Genomic DNA, 21,330 nt, shown 5'->3' with positions numbered 1-21,330 from the left:
GTTCAAGGTTGAAAAAGGATTTGTAGATAATGACAATATCACACTCTTTATTGAAGGGTCACGTGATGCCTGCTACTTGAGAGGCAGCTGGAGAGAGAGGCTCCTCCAATACCCGCAGAAATCTGCTTTTAAAATCAAGATCGATGGGATTTAGGCATCAACGAATAAAAGAAACTTTTACCTTTCAGGACCACATTGTGAAGTTTAAAGGGGTCGGTGGATCACGGTATGCCCACCAGGGCCCAAAGGAAATCGAAGACCCCGTGGCAGATAAGCCCTGGCAAAATGGCGGAGCCTCAGCAAATGGAGAGTCAAACCCTGATCCTGTTCCAGACTACTGAATGAGCGCAAGAGAGTTCTAAATCGGTATCGGCAGTGCTGGAAGATCACCTGAATAAACTCCAATTGGCTGTGGATGAGATTAATGAAAGGTTTGATACTCATTCGCGAAGGCTAACAGACGTGGAGCAGTGGGTGTCGGCAGGAGAGGGCGATGCACACGCCATGGCGTCTCAAATAGCTGAGTTGAAGAAGGCGGCAGGGGAGTAACAGGACTGTATTGAAGAGTAGGAAAACCGGAGCACGAGAAACAAACTAAGAGTGGTCGGCCTTCCAGAATCAATATTGGATGCGAATTTGTACCAGTTTTTTGAATCATGGTTGCCAGATAATCTGGGTCTGGAGGAGGGTCGCAGTGTTTTTTGCTGTGATCGTGCTCAGCGAGTTGGAGCCAAAGGTGAACCAAATTCCAAGCCCAGAACAGCCACTGCCTACTTCATTAACTGGAGAGCGAAAGAAAGAGTTCTAAAGGCATTCAGGGCCAAGGAGAGTTTGGAGTACGAGGGACAGTGTTTGCTTTTATTTAATGATTACTCTGCGAGGGTAGCTGGGCAGCGATGAGCTATGGCGCGCCCACATGTACGGCACTCCACAGAAAGGGGGTGCGATTTGCCTTATTATATCCTGCGAAATTACGCATCTGGAAAGGGGGAAAATCGCTGATTGTCCAAGATGTTGAGGAAGCTAAAGCTTTTAGGGGCAGCTCAATAACATTGGCCAAGAGGATCGGATGAGGGAGGTCCCCTAAACTGAAATCGGTGTGGACAGCGGATAAGATTTTGATAGGGGCATCGGTCCCGATATCAAAGTGGATTTAATTCATTTAATTACTACCCCGAACGCTGGTGCGGTGAGGGTTTCACATTTGTGGACAGGGGATTTTTCAACTGAGTTGATTAAGTAGTAACAAGAGGAGATTCTGGAGGGAAGCAGGGAGGGCTGTTTTTTAGGAGTTTTTGTTCTGAAATGTCTTCTATTCCCGCAAGTTCTGTGAGTTAAACTGGTTTAGGGATCTTGATAAATAGGCTAGGTAGGGAAGGCGGGGTTGGGGGGGGGGGGGCTCTGTGGCTGGGTTTTCTAGTAGAAGGATGTGGAAGGTCATGGGGGATGGGGCAGAAGGGAGGGAGGGGTTTGAGCAGAGTGGTGGGAGAGTGAGTGCAGTGTGCATGGATGTGGGTGTGTATGTGGTGGGGGCGGGGTTTTGGAATGGGAGGGGAAAGGATGGTTCGGAGTGTTCAGGCAGTGGGCAGGGTTGCAGGATGGGCTGAATCTGGTGGACAGTGCGTATTCTTTGTTATTTGTCAGGTGGTCGCTTCACTTAGAGCTGTGGGGGAGGGGTCAGACGGTTGTGCTGGGAGACCTTTGGTCATTTCTGGTCATATGAGCAGGCATGATTAATTTAAAAATACTGTCTCTTAATGTTGCTGGCATACATTCACCTGTTAAGAGGACTAAGCTTCTGTCCTGGCTAAAAAAGGAGGGGGCTGCTATAGCGTTTTTACAGGAAACCCATCTGTCCCATACAGAACATCAGAAGTTGAAACAGGGCTGGGTAGGGGAAGTGGCATATTCTTCGTACAATAGTAGACAGAGAGGAATGGCTATACTGATTCATAAGCAATTGCCATTTCACGTACACAAACTTATTCAAGATAGAGAAGGCCGGTTTGTCATTCTCTTGGGGGAACTTTGGGGCCATCTCCTTCTTTTGTGCAATATCTATGGGCCGAATGTCTACTCACACAAAAATTTTTTGGAACTAGTAGCTAAAGTGACACCCTACTCTATCAATTGGTGTATGGGGGGGGGGGGGGGGGATTGTAACATGACAGTCGATCCATTGGTAGATTGTAACCCCCCTAAGCCATGTACGGGGTATGCAGAATCACGGGGAGTTAATTTCCTGATTTCTAGGCTGGGAGTGATTGATGCGTGGAGGATTTTTCACCCTCATGACAGGGAGTTCATATTCTTTTCGCATCCTCATAATATATACACAAGGTTAGATTATTTACTACTGGCTCAGACTTTATTCTCACAAGCAGTGGAGGCTAAAATTCTGGATGTTGCCTTCTCTGATTACTCTGCAGTTACGGTCACCATCTCTTTTACTGAAAATATAGCAGACAAGGTGTGGAAATTTTCACCATCCCTATATAATAAGGCCTTTCATGTTTATCTGAGGGAGAAATGGATGGAACATCAGACTTTTAACTCTGGGTCAGATGTTAGTCCAGTTACCTACTGGGAAGCGTCTAAGGCAGTGGTGAGAGGTCATATAATAGCATATACATCATCTCAGAGAAAGAGAAGAGAGGCTGAGCTTCTGAGTCTTTCAAAGGAATACCAGCAGATCTGCAGGCAACATGTGCTGAAAATGAGTGCTGAGGATAAAAGTAAGCTGGTGCAGATCAGGAGGAGAACTGGCACACTTCTGGAACAGAGGGTAGAATGGGATATTCACTTTCAGAGATTTAAATTGTTAAAGTGGGGTAGTAAAGCGGGGAAATTGTTGGCTAATTTAGTGAGCCCGTCACGAAAGTGGCAGGTTATTACAGCTATAAAGGATAATGGTGGGCGGGTATACACATCAGAGGCACAGATTTGGGATCAATTTGTAAAGTTCTATGGCTCTCAGGCAAGGGACTTTAGCCACGAGGATTGTGAGGCTTTTTTTCAGGACATGGAGGTACCGACCCTTACAGATGATCAAAAGAACATCTTAAATGCCCCTATTAGTGGACAGGAAATTAGAATAGGTATTACGTCTTTGAAACTCGCTAAGGCCCCGGGACCTGATGGGTTTGGCCCAGAATATTACTGTATACTGTCAGATTTAATTCTGGAACCTTTGGGAGCTATGTATAATGGGATGGGGCAGGAGGGAGTAGGATTATACCAGAATTTGCCTAACATTGTTTTAATACCGAAACCGGGAAAGGATGCCAAGCAAGTGGGTTCATATAGTCCTATGTTACTTTTGAACCAAGATATCAAGCTGATGGCGGCTATTCTTGCTCGCCGTTTGAATAGAGTAATACCTACCTTGGTCCATGGAGATCAGGTGGGGTTTGTCCCTGGGTGATATGCCTCCATGAATCTTATTAGGGCTTTATCGGCGATTCATAAACATAGAGGGAGGGGGGAGGGGTCTGGGGGCTATTGTGGGGTTAGACATGGAAAAAGCATTCGATAGTATCTCTTGGCAATATTTGTTTTGGGCATTGCAAAGGTTTGGTCTTAGGGGGACTTTTGTTGAGTGGGTCTCTGCTCTGTATACCTCACCTAAAGCACAACTGCTGATCAACGGGAACCTTACGGATGTTTTTTCATTACAGAGGGGCACACGCCAGGGGTGTCCTCTATCACCACTCCTTTTTTTGTTAGCTATTGAACCCTTAGCTATTAAGATTCAGAGTAGCAATAGAATACAGGGTGTGGTTGTGGGGACCAAGGAGGCTCGCATTAATCTCTCTGCAGATGACATATTGCTCTACTTATCCCAGGCCCCCCAGAGACCTCCCAAGGGCGCTTGAAATAGTGGAATCCTTCGGAGCTTTATCAGGTTTAAGGATCAACTGAACTAAATCAGAGCTGTTGCCTCTGGCGGGGGACACTGTGGTTTCTCAACTTTCGGGTTTGTCTATCCCTCCCTCTAGGGATCCAATGCGTTATTTGGGGGGTTTTCTTAGTACGCACCCAACTGTTTTTTACAAACGAAATGTACTTGAGCCACTGGCAAAGATAAAGCGCCTTTGTGAGACGTGGAAAGATCTGTCTCTGTCATTGCTGGGAAGAGTAGCCTTGGTGAAGATGGTTCTTCTCCCTAAGATTCTGTATCCCTTACAGGCAGCGCCCATTTGGTTGTTCCATTTGGTTGTTCCGGAGGGATGAAAGATTTTTTCACTCTCTTATATGCTCCTTTATTTGGCGCCGTAAGGGGGTGATGATAGGGCACCAAAGATTAGTTCATAGTAAGGAGTTAGGGGGTCTGAATTTGCCTGACCTCCGATTGTATAATATAGGGGTGCTCATGAGTTTTATCTATGAGGGGATTACGGGGGTGCACCGCTTCTCTCCGCCAGGGTGGATGGAGGAGTGGGGACACCCATATTCTGTCATAAATCTGGTCCATATGTCCCCTGCTAAGCAGTCTCCTGTAGCATATAAGTTGAGGTTTCTAAGACCTCTGAGAAGAGCTGTCACGGTGGTGACTGTTTCCTTGTCTGTGCTCACCTCGCCCTCTGGTGGCCTGAACCGGTGGCTGCTATGAACTGTCACACATTCCAGACTTCAGCCCAGTCCGGTCCGGATCTTCCAGGCTGCCAGACTTGCTTTTCTTGTTTGTGCTTGAACAGCACCCGTAGCTGCCTTGTGATTCCTGCAGCTAAACTTCAGCTGCTGATGGGCTTTGTTAGCCACCTGGAAAGTTCTGTGTTTGCCTTTGCATCGTCTAAGGTCCCTGGTATGTGGGTGTGCTCTGTGCACTTCTGCCTAGTCCAGTTCTAGTCTGAGTTTCTTGCCTGGTTCTAGTTTGTTTGTGTGTAGTTAGCTTTGGTTTTTTTTGCTTAGTTCCTAGTCGTTTCTGGTCAGCATTTCCTTGTCTTGTGCTGTGTTCCTTTTTAGTGGCTGCTTGGCAGCTTTCAGTCCTGACTCTCACCTGTCTGTGTTTCTGTCTTAGTGGCTGCCTGGCAGCTTTTAGTCCTGACTCTGTTGTGTGTTTCCTGTTGGTATCCAGTTCCTGCCCTGTAAGTCCTGCTGGCTGCCTGCACCCAGGACAGGACACCTAATTCCTCATCCCCAACTACCTAAGACACTCTGTTACTCATGAACTTTAACGCAATTACCACTCTGTATTTCTGACACCGGAATTGGCTTTCGCCATCACAGTACTATGTAAGCCACATTGAGCCTGCAAATAGGTGGGAATATGTGAGATACAATGCAACAAATAAATAAAATGTTTTTCTCTTTTCTGCTCTATGTGACATTTGGTTATTAAAAAAAAAACACTATTAGTGGCCCGGGTTTGGTGTGAGATTATGGGACATATGTCTCTGATAACTGGGTCATTGAGGGATCTTATCCATATTTCAGTTATGAAGAATAGGCCCAGTTGTTCATCCTCTGATGGTCTCTGTTTTGTTTACTATGAACCTTGCATTGGCATATCCAATAGGTATAGGCAGTGTGGAACTGGTATGTTGTGTCAAGCTTCTGACGGAAGCACAGGGTTTGTGAGCCCTTGGACCACTGCCGTGGAGCGGCAGTGGCAGGCAAAACCACCCCCAAACCAGAGGCAAGGCAGAACAGGACTGGAACCCCGGACTGGAGTTGCAGCAGAGGCAAACAAGCTGGGACAGGCAGCGCAGGAACTGCTAGACTTCACCTGCGCTTGACCACCGTTCCCCAGGAGTTGAGCCCCTGGGTGCAGGCGGCCGGCAGGACTTACAGGACAGGGCAGGAACTGGATACCAACAGGAAACACACAACAGAGTCAGGACTAAAAGCTGCCAGGCAGCCACTAAGACAGATACACAGACAGGTGAGAGTCAGGACTGAAAGCTGCCAAGCAGCCACTAAAAAGGAACACAGCACAAGACAAGGAAATGCAGACCAGAAACAAGACTAGGAACTAAACAATAAAACCAAAGCTAACTACACAAAAACAAACTAGAACCAGGCAAGAAACTCAGACTAGAACTGGACTAGGCAGAAGTGCACAGAGCACACCCACATACCAGGGACCTTAGACGATGCAAAGGCAAACACAGAAGTTTCCAGGTGGCTAACAAAGCCCATCAGCAGCTGAAGTTCAAGCTGCAGGAATCACAAGGCAGCTATGGGGGCTGTTCAGGCACAAACAAGAAAAGCAAGTCTGGCATACTGGAAGATCCGGACCGGACTGTGCTGAAGTCTGGAATGTGTGACAGTTCATAGTAGCCACCGGTTCAGGCCACCAGAGGGCGAGGTGAGCACAGACAAGGAATCAGTCACCACCGTGACATGTTGTTTCACACGTTCTATTCAGATTAACTGCCATTTCAACCCTTTATTATCACTGTCTAAAAAGCTTTTCAAGTTGGTAGTGGTTGTTTTGTGTCGGGTGTTAGCAAGGAGGCCCAACGCTGTTGTTTTTCGTGGGCGGGTTCTGATGTTATCAGAATTGGGATGTTTTGCCTGTTGCTGAAGGCATCTGTCTGATGATAAATTAGCCAGGTTGCTATCAGGTAGTAGGTTTGTCATAGTGTGTAGTAACCCATTTTCTTGGTTTGGTGAGTGGGGTAGTGTAGAGAAGTGGATCTTTTTGTGTTTGTGGTTGGTGATGATTTGGTTGGTGTTTGTTGAGTGTGGGAGTTTGTGGATAGTGGGTGAATGATCCGCTTTTTTCCACGTTAGTCAGTTTGCTGTGTGCAGTCCAGTGAGGAATGGTTTGTCTCTCTCTCTACTGTTACTTCTGACGAATGAGGCATCAAAATTCTGGTGATTAATCTGGCTTGTACTAAGGGGTAGTTAGCACATATTGTGGTCATTGCATTAGTGTAACAGATTAACTTGCAAGATGTCTTTCAGATAAGAGATGCAACTCTCTAAGGTCACAAACAGATGATGTGGTTTGTATAGCAGCAAACAGTACATGCATATCTATTTTATACAGACCTTTATAGCTGACACGGATCACTGTGTGACTTTCCCAAGATTGGGCCTGCAGCATACCGTAACTTTTCTCAGTGCCACTATCCTGTACTGTATGTTGTAGTTCCTTCTTCCTCTGAATACTCTCTAAAACCGCTATAATGATCCAAATAGCAGTATATCAAATCTTAAATAAACTGTGGCTTTGGTTCCTCATTCTTTAGTAAGGTGTCTGCTTTCAGGCCTCCAATTGATTAATAAAAACATATGCATTGCCATAATGGAACAGACCCGATGGTCCCTGAAGCCCAGTATATCCTGTTTCCAACAGTGGCCAATCCAGGTGACAAGTAGCTGGGCAAGATCCCAAAAGAATAAAACCGATTTATGCTGCTTATCCCAAAGAACTGGATTTTCCCAAGTGCATCTTAATAATGGTTATGCACTTTTCTTTTAGTAACTTGCTAAGCCTTTTTTAAACCCTACTAAGTTAACTGCTTTTACCACATTCTCGGGCACTGAATTCCAGTATTTATTTACACATTGAGTGAAGAAATATTTTCTCCAATTTATTTTAAATTATTAGCTTCATTATGTACCCTAAAGTCATTGTATTTTTGGAAAAAGTAAACAAGTAGTTCATGTCTACCTGTGCCACTCCACTCTATTTTATAGAGCGCCATCATATCCTTAGCCATCTCTTCTCCAAGCTGAAGAGCCCTAGCTTCTTTAACTTTTTCTCATAGGGAAGTCGTTCCATCTCTTTTATCATTTTCATCACCCTTCTCTGTACCTTTTCCAATCTTTTTTGAGATGCAGTGACCAAAATTGCTTACAATATTTAAGGTGTAAGCGCACCATGGAGTGATACGGTATTATAATAGTCTCATTTTTTGTCTCCCATTTGCTTTCTTAGCTGTCGCTGCACACTGAACAGTGGGTTTTAATGTATTAGCAATGGTGACACCTACATCCTTTTCCTGGGTGGTGACAACTAATGTGAAACATTGAATTATGTAGCTATAGTTTGGATTCCTCTTTCCTATATGTACCATTTGGCTGCCCGGTCTCCTAGTCTCATGAGGTCCTCATGCAATTTTTCACATTTCTCTTGTGATTTAACAACTTTGAAAATTTTGTCATCAGCATTATTCCCATTTATAGATCATTCATATATGTGGCCGCAGCTTGTTTTGCCACTGCTGCTCATCTAGAGAAGCAGCAGCGGCAGGGATGGGTGCATGTGGGGGGAGTGGGGACAGAGAGGAGGCCAACACTGAATTGGGGGAAGCAGTAGCAGTTTGTGTGGTGGCAGGAGAGAGGTTGGGATTTGCCGTGGTATCCCTGAGAGTTTAATGCGGCGCAGTTTGGGAACCGCTGGTCTAAAACCAGAATAAACCTCATTATTCAATGACATTCATACTTACCTGGTTAAAAATAATAATGCATGGTCTTACCTTCAAAAAATGTTCACCTACATTTATGCTAGCAACAGTAAAGCAGAGTTTATTTCATTTTACACACAAAGAATAGATAATACTTTGCTACTGCTCCACAAAACAGCAAAATAGCATCCTTAGACAACAGAAAGTTCTTTTAAAAATAAGATTGCTTTCCCCATTTTGCCTTCATAAATTTAACCTATTTTGGAGAAATGTTTGCAGGGGTTTGGGGCAGTAAGCATGTTCTTCCACATGTGGTAGGAGTGTCCGATAGCTAGGACTTTTTGGGACGCAGTGGGATAAGAAATGATGGATGCTTTTGGAAGACCCATCTCTTTGACACCAGTGCTTTGTCTATTAGGAGTAGGAAGGACGTACACTTCTGGAGGAGCACAGGAACATCTGTGTTATGTGGCTGCAAGGCAAATTCTGGATAAGGGCTGGAAGACACAGAGAGCTCTTTCTTTAGAGCTCTGGAAGGGGACCTTGCAGGTTATAGTGATAATGGAATACCTTACTGCTTCATGACTTAATAGAGACCCAAAATTAGCTCAGTGGGACCAGTTGGATGCCTATCTTAAGGAGGAGTGATTCAAGAAGAATTGCGGGAGGGGGGGGGAGGGGAGCGCGCTAGGGAGAGGAATGTTTCTGTAATGACAGAGAATACACTGTTCTTTTGAAAATGTTGCTTATTGCATATTTGTGTACTGGAGACGTTTGATGGGCTGGTTATAAGTCTCTTGCTATTTCCTGAACTTTCTCTTATTGAACAAAATGAAAAAAGAAATTATAAAAAAAAAATTGCTAAACTTGAGTCTAAAACATACTGTTCACCCAGCAAAAAATAAACTGTAGTTAATTATTTTATTGTAGCATGAATGCTCCTTTAAATTTACTACTTTTAAGTCTATATTGATCACTTTTTATTACAGTGATGGTCTGCAACAGCACTGAAATGACAACATTGAAAAGATATTTTAGTGCCTTACCTCAGCTGCAATATTGCCCAATGTGTCAAGACCCAACTGCCTTAGAGAAATAAAATGACTATGAGCAGAAAGTAACAAGAAACGAAGACATGTACGATTAGCTGCCAAAAGTTTAACATTTCCCTCCTCAAAGGAAAGATTTCGCAAAATCACTGCTATCTGGAGAACCCTCTGTCCTTCAATATCATTAATGCCCAGCTTCCGAGGTGGATGAAACAAGGAATTCCAAATGCTTTCTTCTAATGAATCATCTGCAAAATAAAATACCAGCTTTACTTAACAGTTTCTTCTCTACCAAAAAGGATTCTACTTATTTTATTCCCAATGACTCACCCTGAGATTGGTTTCTGTCAGAAATGAGGTCACGTACTTCATGATCTTCAACAATATCCTTCCAAAACTGAGTTAGATAAAAATAAATGGTTAATAAAATTAACATTTTCTACTTCTCTTCAACAAAATTCACCATTCACTCACATCTTAAATGTGGTATTAAAGAAGAGGATTTAGTATAGATCTAAGGGGAGCATAGGTGGATTCCCTCTCTTAGATGATTAATTAGAATTTTTTGCAATTAGTTCATTTTCCAGCACCAATGCTGGTTATAACATTGATTTACTGTATCAGACACTAACCATAGGTGCCAGCTCTGTGGATGCCTAAGCACCCTCAATATTTTTCCTTTTAAGTCTGTAGATCACAGGCGGCAAGCTCCATGCTGCAGAGCTTCAGAAAAACAAAGAAAGAAAATATTTCTGTATCCTAGCTACTGCTCCCATCTCCCCCTGTAGCCTGTTGGATAGTGCCCTGCCTTTCTCAGAAGCCTGTCCAACAGAATGCAGGGGAGTAGGAAATTGCTGTAGCCTAGCAGCTTCCAATGAAGACAACAAATGCAGCAAACAGATAGATCAAGGAGGTTAGATAAAACAGGAGATGAAGTGATATAAAAACTTTTGAAGCCTATTAAGTTAGTCTGTGTTCACTCAAAATAAAGCAAATAAACCTAGGAGCTGTTGCATCCACATTGTCATTCTTTGTTGGCTGCATTTTTATTTAATCTCATATTTTCAAACATGCCAGCTTGTGTAGTATACAGATGTACACAGAGGAAGTATAATAGGTAGGGTAGTAATTTGTTATAAATCGTAATCAGTGTGTCATTTGGAGGGGCTGGTTATAGAGACAGCCTAGCATATGTTATATTTGTGCAAAGATTTTTTTTCTCCTGGTAAAGGGCCACTAAAACAGACATGCTATGAGAATCAGGTGCTCAACATCCAATTTCTATTTATTTATTTATTTATGACACATATACCCCACATTAAAAATGAATTAGGTCGAAACCTGGGAACATTTCAAATCTTTTTTTTTTTCCCTGTGCCTAAATCAAAAGAAAAAGATGGCATGTGGGAACTTGTTCTTTTTGTTTTGTGGATTGCAGTGGTATATTATAAAATGTACTTGATATTTTTTTTATTAGTATTGTTTAAAAGACAGATACTGAACAATGAGAGCATAACTACCTTCACGCATAAGTCCAGAGTCAGTCTAAATGTGCCAACATTGTACAGTTCAGCACACTATTAGCCTTCATGTTCATACAAAGTTAATTATGTTCAATGGATGTTGGCTCAGGCTGCTTGCTATATGAATAGTCCATCACTGTTTCATTATTGCTACCAAGTTTTACACACTTAGGGCATTTGATTTAAACTTTGTTTTAATTCATTTATCCAGTCCTTGCAGGCACATTTGCTTTTTAAACCCAAAGGTGAATCCTAAGGGTAGTAGAACAATTAAGTATAAACTGTGTTGTTTCTGAGTTTACTTGCTTTGAACTGCTTTGGTCCTACTGATCTGTGTACATTTGCTGTCTAGAAGTTTTGAAAATGGAAAAGAGAAAATAAAAATTAAGTTTTGGATGTACTTTGTAGAAGCTGTTGTTTACTTTTGCAATTCCTGTACCAGAATTGGTTTTCAAGGGTGATGATGGAGAGGAACTGAAAGAAATCTTGGTGATCCTGGAAGATGTACTGAGCCAAATTGACAAATTAAAGAATAGTAAATCATCTGGACAGGATGGCATCCATCCAAGGGTACTCAAAGAAATCAAGCATGAAATTGCTGATCTGCTGTTAGTAATTTGTAACCTCTCATTAAAAAAGTTCATGGGTTATTCCATGCCAAGTGGTCTAAACCTTCCCACCATCATGTCTCCAATTTTGTTCAAAATTTATCTGTTGTGCGTGTCAGGTGTTAAACAAAGTTTCCCAAAATTTGAGGTCTCTAACTGCATAGTTGCAGATCTAGACCCCCTTTTCTGAAAGGTTGTCAGTCCATGAGCGCGCGACATTTACATAAGTACATAAGTAATGCCACACTGGGCAAAGACCAAGGGTCCATTGAGCCCAGCAATCTGTCCACGACATCGGCCAATCCAGACCTAGGGCACCTGGCAAGCTTCCCAAACGTACAAACATTCTATACATGTTATTCCCGGAATTGTGGATTTTTCCCAAGTCCATTTAGTACTTGTCCTTTAGGAAACCGTCTAACCCCTTTTTAAACTCTGCCAAGCTAACCGCCTTCACCACGTTCTCCCGCAACGAATTCCAGAGTTTAATTACGCGTTGGGTGAAGAAGAATTTTCTCCAATTTGTTTTAAATTTACTACACTGTAGTTTCATCGCATGCCCCCTAGTCCTAGTATTTTTGGAAAGCGTGAACAGATGCTTCACATCCACCTGTTCCACTCCACTCATTATTTCATACACCTCTATCATGTCTCCCCTCAGCCGTTTCTTCTCCAAGCTGAATAGCCATAGCCTCCTTAGTCTTTCTTCATAGGGAAGTCGTCCCATCCCCGCTATCATTTTAGTCGCCCTTCACTGCACCTTTTCCAATTCCACTATATCTTTCTTGAGATGCGGTGACCAGAATTGAACACAATACTCAAGGTGCGGTCTCACCATGGAGCGATACAACTGCATTATAACATCCTCACACCTGTTTTCCATACCTTTCCTAATAATACCCAACATTCTATTCGCTTTCCGAGCCCCAGCAGCAGCACACTGAGCAGAAGGTTTCAGTGTATTATCGACGACAACACCCAGATCCCTTTCTTAGTCTGTAACTCCTAATGTGGAACCTTGCATGACGTAGTTATAATTCGGGTTCTTTTTTCCCACATGCATCACCTTGCACTTCCTCACATTAAACGTCATCTGCCATCTAGCCGCCCAGTCTCCCAGTCTCGCAAGGTCCTTCTGTAATTCTTCACAATCCTGTCGTGAGTTAACAACTTTGAATAACTTTGTGTCGTCAGCAAATTTAATTACCTCACTAGTTACTCCCATCTCTAAATCATTTATAAATATATTAAAAAGCAGCGGTCCCAGCACAGACCCCTGAGGAACCCCACTAACCACCCTTCTCCATTGTGAATACTGCCCATTTAACCCCACTCTCTGTTTCCTATCCTTCAACCAGTTTTTAATCCACAATATGACTTTTCCTCCTATCCCAAGACCCTCCAATTTCCTCTGTAGCCTTTCATGAGGTACCTTGTCAAACGCCTTTTGAAAATCCAGATATACAATATCAACCGACTCCCCTTTGTCCACATGTTTGTTTACTCATTCAAAGAACTGAAGTAAATTGGTCAGGCAAGATTTTCCCACACAAAAGCCGTGCTGACTCGGTCTCAGTAATCCATGTCCTTGGATGTGCTCTGTAATTTTGTTTTTAATAATAGCCTCCACCATTTTTTCCCAGCGTCAGACTCACCGGTCTATAATTTCCCGGATCTCCCCTGGAACATTTTTAAAAATGGGCGTTACATTGGCCACCCTCCAATCTTCCAGTACGACGCTCGATTTTAAGGATAAACTGCATATCACTAGCAGTAGCTCCGCAAGCTCATTTTTCAGTTCTATCAGTACTCTAGGATGAATAACATCCGGTCCCGGAGATTTGCTACTCTTCAGTTTGCTGAACTGCCCCATTACATCCACCAGGTTTACCGTGAAGTCAGTAAGTTTCTCCGACTCGTCCGCTTGAAATATCATTCCCGACACCAGTATCCCACCTAAATCTTCCTCGGTGAAGACCGAAGCAAAGAATTCATTCAATCTCTCCACTACGTCTTTGTCTTCCTTGATCGCCCCTTTTACCCCTCAGTCATCCAGCGGCCCAACCGATTCTTTTGCTGGCTTCCTGCTTTTAATATACCAAAAACATTTTTTATTATGTTTTTTTTGCCTCTAATGCTATCTTTTTTTCGTAATCTCTCTTGGCCTTCTTTATCTGCGCCTTGCATTTGCTTTGACACTCCTTATGCTGCTTCTTGTTATTTTCAGACGGTTCCTTCTTCCATTTTCTGAAGGCATTTCTTTTAGCCCTAATAGCTTCCTTCACCTCACTTTTCAACCAGGCCGGCTGTCTTTTGGAGTTCCTTCTTTCTTTTCTAATTAGTGGAATACGTTTGGCCTGGGCCTCCAGGATGGTATTTCTGAACAGCGTCCATGCCTGTTGTACAGTTTTTACCCTCTCAGTTGTCCCCCTAAGTTTTTTTTCCACCGTTCTCCTCATTTTATCATAGTCTCCTTTTTTAAAGTTAAACGCTAACGTATTTGACTTCCTGTGTATAGTTACTTCAAGGTCAATATTAAAACGGATCATATTATGATCATTTATCAAGCGGCCCCAGTACCATAACGTCCCTCAGCAGATCATGCGCTCCACTAAGGACCAAGTCTAGAATTTTTCCTTCTCTCGTCAGCTCCTGCACCAGCTGCTCCATAAAGCTGTTCTTGATTTCATCAAGGAATTGTACCTCTCTAGCGTGTCCCGATGTTACATTTACCCAGTCTATATTTGGATAATTGAAGTCACCCATTATTATCACATTGCCAATTTTGTTCACGTCTTTGATTTCTTTTATTATTTCTGCGTCTACCTGCTCATCCTGGTGAGGCGTACACTCCTATCACCGTCCTTTTCCCTTTTCTACATGGAATTTCAACTCACGATTCAAAGGTGTGATTTGTGTCCTGCTGAATTTGTAATCTGACTCAAGGCTCTTGTTAATATACAATGCTACCCCTCCACCAGTCCGGTCCACCCTATCACTACGATATACTTTGTACCCCGGTATGACAGTGTCCCACTGGTTACCCTCCTTCCACCAGGTCTCAGTAATGCCTATTATATCCCATTTTTCATTTAGTGCAATATATTCCAACTCTCCCATCTTATTTCTTAGACTCCTAGCATTTACATATAGACATTTCAGAGTATGTTTGTTGTTCCTATTTGCCTGATGCTTAGTACTGGACACTACTGATTTGCCATCTTTTGTCTGATCTTTAGTTGTATTTAAGGGCACCTGGCCTACCATGGTCTGTTGTGCAACCTCACTATCCAGAAATCCTATCTTCCCCTGTTTGTGAGGTATCTTTGCAAGATACCTTATCCCAAATCATGCACTTTTGAGCAACTGTCGGCCTTCCCCCCCCAAATGCCATTTTTGGGGTCTAATAAAATCCAAACACATTTATAAGAATGGCTAAATATTTCAAATCCTGTACAGTTTTTGAGCCAATTTCCGATGAAATACATTTTAACATTATGGATGCAAAATCCAGTCAAACAAGTTGACTCAAAGTGTGCATCAAAATTGGTCGCGACTCATCGGAACATATTTGGACCAATATTCAGACCGCAACAACTTCCATGCAAACAAAGATATGGACTTGAAATTTTGAACAAGCATTATGCTTGTGCTGGACATAATACTAAGAATCAAGGAAATATGGGCATTAATACAATATTCACAAAAACGTTTTATTAATATTCAAAACATGTTACAATAATTATTTTACTTTATTAACACATCACAGAACACATCTAAAATTAGATACTAAACCCATACATACTTCACTCATACTCATACTCCATCACCACTTAAATTTTTGAAACCAGGGAAAAACTAACAGTTAAAGAAAACAAATAGTCTGTTAGATTCTAACGTGGAGATCCATCCTCTGGTTGAACATAGAAAGTTTTAGCAGCGTTAAACATACACCAGCTGCCGTACTTCCTCTTCTTACTAGTTTTAGCAGCGTTAAACATACACCAGCTGCCGTACTTCCTCTTCTTACTAGTTTTGGCAGCGTTAAACATACACCAGCTGCCGTACTTGCCTCTTCTTACTAGTTTTAGCAGCGTTAAACCTGCACCAGCTGCCGTAATTCCTCTTCTTACTTCCTCCACGGAGCTCAGATTAAAATTCCAACAGTCTAAACCGTGGTTAATCCATCATGGTTTTCAATTCATAGTCCATATCAAAATCAGACCATCTCTATATCTTCAGTTTTGTAACAAGGCTTTCAATTTCTTTGCCTCTCACTGTTGGAATTTTAATCTGAGTTCCGTGGAGGAAGTAAGAAGAGGAAGTACGGCAGCTGGTGTATGTGTAACGCTGCTAAAACTTTCTATGTTCAACCAGAGGATGGATCTCCACGTTAGAATCTAACAGACTATTTGTTTTCTTTAACTGTTAGTTTTTCCCTGGTTTCAAAAATTTTAGTGATGTTAGAGTATGAGTATGAGTGAAGTATGTATGGTGTTTATGTCACGTCTGTGGTCGTGACCACCCTCAGACTTACCCTATTTCTGGGAATCAGTGTCTATGCTGGTTTCTGTCTACTTCTGAGTTGGCTCTGTTTCTGTCTCTGGGTGCTGGCCACTTCCAGCATGGTGCTGATTGCCTCAGTATACTGCACCTGTGTGGGTTTAACCTCTCTGTGCCTCAGTATACTGTTCCTGAGTTAGCTCTATCTCTGTGGGCTGGCTGCTCTAATTGCTTCACTACTCTACACTTGTGTGTATTGGGCCTCTCTGTACTTCAGTGGGCTGTTCCTGAGGTAGCTCTGTCTCAGGATGGGTGGGCTGGCTGCTTCCAGCCTGACACTAATTACCTCACTAGACTACACCTGTGTGGGTTAGGTTTCTCTGGGCTTCTGTATGCTCCATGCCTGTGGCCTGAAGGGGTGACCTGACAGTTTAGTATCTAATTTTAGATGTGTTCTGTGATGTGTGTTAATAAAGTAAAATAATTATTGTACACAGATTTTTTGAATATTAATAAAAACTTTTTTGTGAATATTGTATTAATGCCCATATTTCCTTGATTCTTAGTTAGTATTATTTGGAGGGAATTTAGAATGTTTAGATTCCTATATATTTTTTTTTAATTGTTCTGGACATAATACTGCCAGATTTACAACTAACCAGCATCTATAACCTCCCTGCAGGATCTCTTCAAAGTTGGCACTGTCAGCGCAAATTGTAAATTGTACCAAAATTCAAAGCCAATTATTAAAAAAGAGTTTGCCTGAATCAGCTTGTGAACAGTATCATCTGAAAGAGAAAATGGTGCGCTATAACACTGATATGTTTTTGTTTTGCAATGCCTCCATTAAGTACCCATTTACTCAGGTCAAAGTATGTTATATTTAGTATGCTTGATGCGCTAATTTTTCTTCATTTCTAGGAAATTGAGTTAATAGTCGCTTAAAAGTATTGATATAATTATTTATTCATTCGTATTTTATTCGTTGATTGTCCAATCGTTTATTGTGCGCTGTTATGGTGGATTGGAAACGTTTGTGAAACGTCAGTTGAACAGAAAGATGCTTCCATAAGCTTTATGCATCCTTGTGGTCCCGCTACTTCATTTTATTGGCCGGTAAAGGGTATGATACATACCTGTAGCAGGTGTTCTCCGAGGACAGCAGGCTGATTGTTCTCACGACTGGGGTGACGTCCGCGGCAGCCCCCACCAACCGAAAAAAGCTTCGCGGGACGGTCGGGGGACGCAGGGCACGCCACCGCGCATGCGCGGCCGTCTTCCCGCCCGTGCGCGACCCGCTCCCGCCATTTGAATAACTAGCAAAAGATGAAACACACAACTCCAAAGGGGAGGAGGAGGGTAGGTGAGAACAATCAGCCTGCTGTCCTCGGAGAACACCTGCTACAGGTATGTATCATACCCTTTCTCCGAGACAAGCAGGCTGCTTGTTCTCACGACTGGGGTATCCCTAGCTCTCAGGCTCACTCAAAACAAGAACCCAGGTCAATTGAACCTCGCAACGGCGAGGGAACAACAGAAATTGACCTACGAAGAACAACTACCTGAGAGTGCAGCCTGACCAGAATAAATTCGGGTCCTGGAGGGTGGAGTTGGATTTACACCCCAAACAGATTCTGCAGCACCGACTGCCCGAACCGACTGTCGCGTCGGGTATCCTGCTGGAGGCAGTAATGAGATGTGAATGTGTGGACAGATGACCACGTCGCAGCCTTGCAGATCTCTTCAATAGTGGCTGACTTCAAGTGGGCCACCGACGCTGCCATGGCTCTGACACTATGAGCCGTGACATGACCCTCAAGAGTCAGCCCAGCCTGGGCGTAAGTGAAGGAAATGCAATCTGCTAGCCAATTGGAGATGGTGCGTTTCCCGACAGCGACCCCTAGCCTGTTAGGGTCGAAAGAAACAAACAATTGGGCGGACTGTCTGTGGGGCTGTGGTCCGCTCCAAGTAGAAGGCCAATGCTCTCTTGCAGTCCAATGTGTGCAAACTGACGTTCAGCAGGGCGGGTATGCGGCCTGGGGAAGAATGTTTGGCAAGACAATTGACTGGTTAAGATGGAACTCCGACACCACCTTCGGCAGGAACTTTGGGTGGGTGCGGAGCACTACTCTGTTGTGATGAAATTTGGTATACGGAGCATGAGCAACCAGGGCTTGAAAGCTCACTGACCCTACGAGCTGAAGTAAACTGCCACCAAGAAAATGACCTTCCAGGTCAAGTACTTCAGATGGCAGGAATTCAGTGGCTCAAAAGGAGGTTTCATCAGCTGGGTGAGGACGACGTTGAGATCCCATGACACTGTAGGAGGCTTGATAGGGGGCTTTGACAAAAGCAAGCCTCGCATGAATCGAACGACTAAAGGCTCTCCAGAGATGGCTTTACCTTCCACACGATAATGGTAGGCACTAATCGCACTAAGGTGATTCCTTACTGAGTTGGTCTTGAGGCCAGACTCTGATAAGTGCAGAAGGTATTCAAGCAGGTTCTGTGCAGGGCAAGAACGAGGTTCTAGGGCCTTGCTCTCACACCAAACGACAAACCTCCTCCACTTGAAAAAGTACTCTTTTTAGTGGAATCCTTCCTAGAGGCAAGCAAGACCGGGAGACACCCTCAGACAGACCCAACGAAGCGAAGTCTACGCCCTCAACATCCAGGCCGTGAGAGCCAGGGATTGAAGGTTGGGGTGCAGCAACGCTCCGTCGTTCTGCGAAATGAGAGTCGGAAAACACTCCAATCTCCACGGTTCTTCCGAGGACAACTCCAGAAAAAGAGGGAACCAGATCTGACGGGGCCAAAAGGGCGCTATCAGAATCATGGTGCCGCGGTCTTGCTGAGCTTCAGTAAGGTCTTCCCCACCAAAGGTATGGGAGGATAACATACAGGAGGCCGGTCCCCCAATGAAGGAGAAAGGCGTCCGACGCTAGCCTGCCGTGTGCCTGAAGTCTGGAACAGACAGAGGCAGCTTGTGGTTGGTCTGAGAGGCGAAAAGGTCCACCGAGGGGGTGCCCCACGCTCGGAAGATCTGGCGTACCACTCTGGCATGGAGAGACCACTCGTGCGGTTGCAATACTCTGCTCAGTCTGTCGGCCAGACTGTTGTTTACGCCTGCCAGGTACGTGGCTTGGAGGAGCCATGCCGAACTGACACGCCCAACGCCACATCCCGACGGCCTCCTGACACAGGGGGCGAGATCCGGTGCCCCCCTGCTTGTTGACGTAAGACATTGCAACCTGATTGTCTGTCCGAATTTGGATAATTTGGCAGGACAGCCGATCTCTGAAAGCCTTCAGTGCGTTCCAGATCGCTCGGAGCTCCAGGAGGTTGATCTGGCAGATCCTTTTCCTGAGGGACCACAGACCCTGGGTGTGAAGCCATCGACATGGGCTCCCCACCCAGCGAGGATGCATCCGTCGTCAGCACTTTCGTGGGCTGCGGAATTTGGAATGGGACGTCCCAGGGTCAAATTGGTCCGGATGGTCCACCAGAGCAGTGAAGTGCAGCAACTGGTGGAGAGGCGGATGACATCTTCTAGATTCCCGGTGGCTTGAAACCACTGGGAAGCTAGGGTCCATTGAGCAGATCTCATGTGAAGACGAAGCCATGGGAGTCACATGAACTGTGGAGGCCATATGACCCAGAAGTCTCAACATCTGCCGAGCTGTGATCTGCTGAGACGCTCTGGTCTGCGAAGCCAGGGCCAAGAGATTGGTAGCCCTCGCTTCGGGAAGATAGGCCTGAAGCCGTCTGGGTATTCAGCAGCGCTCCTATGAATTCCAGAGACCTGAGTAGGCTGGAGATGGGACTTTGGGTAATTGATCACAAACCCCAGCAGCTCCAGAAGTTGAATAGTGCACTGCATGGACCGGAGGGCTCCGCCTCCGAGGTGCTCTTGACCAGCCAATCGTCGAGATATGGGAACACGTGCACTCCCAGCTGCGTAGATACGCCGCCACCACCACGAGGCACTTTGTAAACACTCGTGGGGCAGAGGCGAGCCCAAAGGCAGCACACAATACTGAAAGTGCCGTGCGCCCAGGCGGAATCTGAGATACTGTCTGTGAGCTGGCGGATACGGGATGTGAGTGTATGCGTCCTTTAAATCCATGGGAACATAGCCAATCGTTTTTCTGAATCATTGGCAGAAGGGTGCCCAAGGAAAGCATCATGAACTTTTCTTTGACCAGGATTTGTTCAGGCCTCTCACGTCTAGGATAGACGCATCCCCCCTGTTTTCTTTTCTCACAAGGAAAGTACCTGGAATAGAATCCCTGCCCTTCCTGCCGGGTGGTACGGGCTCGACCGCATTGGCGCTGAGAAGGCGGGAGAGTTCCTCTGCAAGTACCTGCTTGTGTGGGAGCTGAAAGACTGAGCTCCCGTGTAGGACAATTTGGAGCCGGGAGGCCAAATTCAGGGCGTATCCGCACCGCTCTATTTGGAGAACCCACTGGTCGGAGGTTATGAGAGGCCACCTTTGGTGAAAGAATTTTAACCTCCTCCGACCGGCAAGATCGTCCGGTACGGACACTTGTAGGGCGGCTATGTTCCCGTGGATCCAGTCAAAGCCCGTCCCCGGCTTTTGCTGTGGAGGCGCAGGGGGCTGCTTAGGCGCACGCTGTTGACGAGAACGAGCGCGCTGGGGCTGTCCCTGTGCCTGACGAGGCCTTCGGGCCGGCTGGTTGTACCTACGCTTCGCAAAAGAATAGGGTGCAGCCTGCCGGGCCTGGGAAAAACGTCCACCTGTGGAGGTGGATGCTGAAGGCGCCCGGTGGGAGAGCTTGTCGAGAGCGGTTCCCGCTGATGCAGTTGGTCCACCATCTGCTCGACCTTCTCACCAAAATGTTATCCCCCCGGCAAGGGACGTTGGCCAGTCTCTGCTGGGTGCGGTTGTCCAGGTCAGAGGCGCGCAGCCATGAGAGCCTGCGCATCACTATACCTTGGGCCGCAGCACGAGATGCCACGTCACAGGTGTCATAAATACCCCTGGACAGGAACTTTCTGCACGCCCTTCAGCTGCCTGACCACCTCCTGATAAGGCCTGGACTGCTCCGGCCGGAGCTTCTCGACCAGGTCCGCCAGTCTGTTGCACATAGGTCCGCATGTGAATGCTCATATAGAGCAGGTATGATTGGATGCGGGTCACGAGCATGGAGGATTGGTAGGCCCTTCCTCCCAAACGAGTCCAGAGTGCGAGACTCCCGCCCCGGGGGCGCCGAGGCGGTATCCCTCGAACTCCGTGCCCTCTTGAGAGCAGAATACACGACCGCTG

At 45.0% G+C, this 21,330-nt stretch overlaps 1 protein-coding gene across 1 annotated transcript in view; it reads right to left on the bottom strand.

Moving 5' to 3' along the window:
• The window catches only part of ARID2 (AT-rich interaction domain 2), a 581,863-nt gene that overhangs the window by 343,603 nt on the left and 216,930 nt on the right, over positions 1-21,330 (bottom strand). The window contains exons 7-8 of the mRNA XM_030215750.1: positions 9,740-9,806; positions 9,407-9,657 (exon numbers count right to left, since the gene is read on the bottom strand). Coding sequence (XP_030071610.1) covers positions 9,407-9,657; positions 9,740-9,806 — 318 coding nt within the window. The remainder of the gene's footprint in view (positions 1-9,406; positions 9,658-9,739; positions 9,807-21,330) is intronic.

Source organism: Microcaecilia unicolor, chromosome 10 (genome assembly GCF_901765095.1).
Source record: "Microcaecilia unicolor chromosome 10, aMicUni1.1, whole genome shotgun sequence".
Taxonomy (NCBI): Eukaryota; Metazoa; Chordata; class Amphibia; order Gymnophiona; family Siphonopidae; genus Microcaecilia; species Microcaecilia unicolor.
This window is presented reverse-complemented; position numbering and strand designations above follow the sequence as displayed.